Genomic DNA, 1,969 nt, shown 5'->3' with positions numbered 1-1,969 from the left:
TCGCTCTGGTCAAGGTTTCAGTGTCAAAGCTCGGGAGGTTTACTCCTTTAAACCCTAACTCGGGTCAAAATTCAGGACGGCTACTCTTACAAATCCTAACTCATGTCTCAATATCAAAGCTCGAGACAGCTGCTCCAGTAATGATCGGGTCACAAAGCTGAAGGAGATTCAAACTGAGATCAGATTGCCGGCAAAATATCAAAATCCTGCAATACATCCATTCCATCGCCACTGACATATATTATACAAAACATCTCCAGGCGGAAGAAGACACTAGAGGCCTATTGCGCCATTTCAGAATTATTTCATTCTTGTAGTTTTCTACTGTGTAATTCAGCGATCCTCTGTTCAATCCGACCACCTCCCAGGCCTGCGCTATTTTCTCTTCGCTCGGCTCAACGCCTGCGTCGCTGAATCCACACTGACTGGGAAGTTGCCGTAGCTTGTCCTCCATTAATCCTTTGCCGTGCGAAGCCGAAACCCTTGACCGGATCTTGGGAGCGATGAAGATGTGCTCCATCACACGTGTGGCCATTGCCAAGCCCTCGCCGGGCAGACCGAATTCCAGAGATTCTAGCATGGCGCAGAAATAGTCCACCGTGTCGCTAACGTGGCCATCGTGGATAACCGGCGATGCTGACGTCAGAATTGCCGGGGGAAGGGGCAAATGGCGGGCCAGTGAGAGAAACTTGAGTGCTTCCTCTTCGCTTCGCTGGCACGGCATATGTGGCAAATCGAGCATCATATTGAATACCAGGCAAAAATCAGGCTCCTCCCAAAGAAGACGCTGCCGGAGGTCCTGTAATCTGATTTCTTCGTACAAGAAGGGAATTTCGAGGGCAGCAGCGGCGCCGGAAAGCCTGCGAGCAGTCGCTCTCGCCGCTTTGAATCCCACGCCGGCGTCGTCCTCCCATTTCACAGCCGTTATGCGAAGCAGTTGCAACGATCTTTTCCCGCTCTGAGCGGCCAGAGCTTCCATTAATGGCGGCCACTGCAAACCCTCCCTCACATCAAAATCAACGATGTGAATTTTCCTCGAATTGCTCGAGGCAAAACACTCCAGGATGCTCTGGTTCGCCGTAAAATGAGCGAACCTTGCGTAAGGGAAGAGCTCGTAAAGCGCCTGAAACGCCGTTGCAGAGGCCTCTTTACAAATCTCTTCCATTAGTCTGTATCCTGCACTTCCCGGCGCCTCCGGAGGATTCGGACTGTTAACAAAATAGTACGCAGCTCTCTCCAAGTGAGTTCCGGTAACCGAAACCCTCCGTTGAAGACGATTGCTAATTACTTTGAGCAATTCCCACGCCTCCTTTTCCAGAGCCTCGGCCCAGGCTTTTAACAGGTTTTCCACAGTAAATCTGCTGCTCTCCGCTTCGTCAAGAGTTTGCCCGGGAAGAATTACTTGAGGAGTTTCATGTAATTCTGTAGCCTCTGCTAGTATTGGATCTTCGAAATCCAAGGCAAAATCCATGAAACTATTAGCATCCTCAGAATTTAGGAAGCCCTGCTGATAAGTTTCTGTACAGCATGAACTAATATCACTTACATCTGTTCCGCCATAAGAAAAACTGTTCCCCGCAGACATGTCACTGAATTGAGTGATCATGCCTTCCGGTTCACAAAACAGCAAATCATCGCAGGTCATGAGATCGAGTCCTATTGATGGGTAGAAAATCGGATCTTGGATATTAAATCTTGTTTCCAGACAGAGCTCCATGCCTCTGGCTCTGGTACACAAACAGTAAAATTCAGGTGCTAAGTGATGGTTCAAATTGTAGGGGGAAATGAGTGTATTTATAGGCGAAATCAGCTGCGCAGGGGCCCACCGTTTCCATCAAAACATTCCGCTGGATGTTGGTGGGAACTAATGGAATTGTAAGAGACTTTTATTTTGTTTTCTTGTTAAACAGCGTTTTCACGTTGCGACATAAATACACTGTTTATTTCCTTCTCAAGATTAGAACCTTAG

General features: G+C 48.1%; 1 protein-coding gene across 1 annotated transcript; it reads right to left on the bottom strand.

The window, feature by feature from the left end:
• Positions 1-241: 241 nt before the first annotated feature.
• LOC131032480 (protein NODULATION SIGNALING PATHWAY 2-like) lies at positions 242-1,717 on the bottom strand. Its single transcript, XM_057963471.2, has one exon. The coding sequence runs from the start codon at positions 1,715-1,717 to the stop codon at positions 242-244; it is 1,476 nt and encodes a 491-aa protein (XP_057819454.2).
• Positions 1,718-1,969: the final 252 nt, after the last annotated feature.

Source organism: Cryptomeria japonica, chromosome 7 (assembly GCF_030272615.1).
Source record: "Cryptomeria japonica chromosome 7, Sugi_1.0, whole genome shotgun sequence".
Classification (NCBI taxonomy): Eukaryota; Viridiplantae; Streptophyta; class Pinopsida; order Cupressales; family Cupressaceae; genus Cryptomeria; species Cryptomeria japonica.
This window is presented reverse-complemented; position numbering and strand designations above follow the sequence as displayed.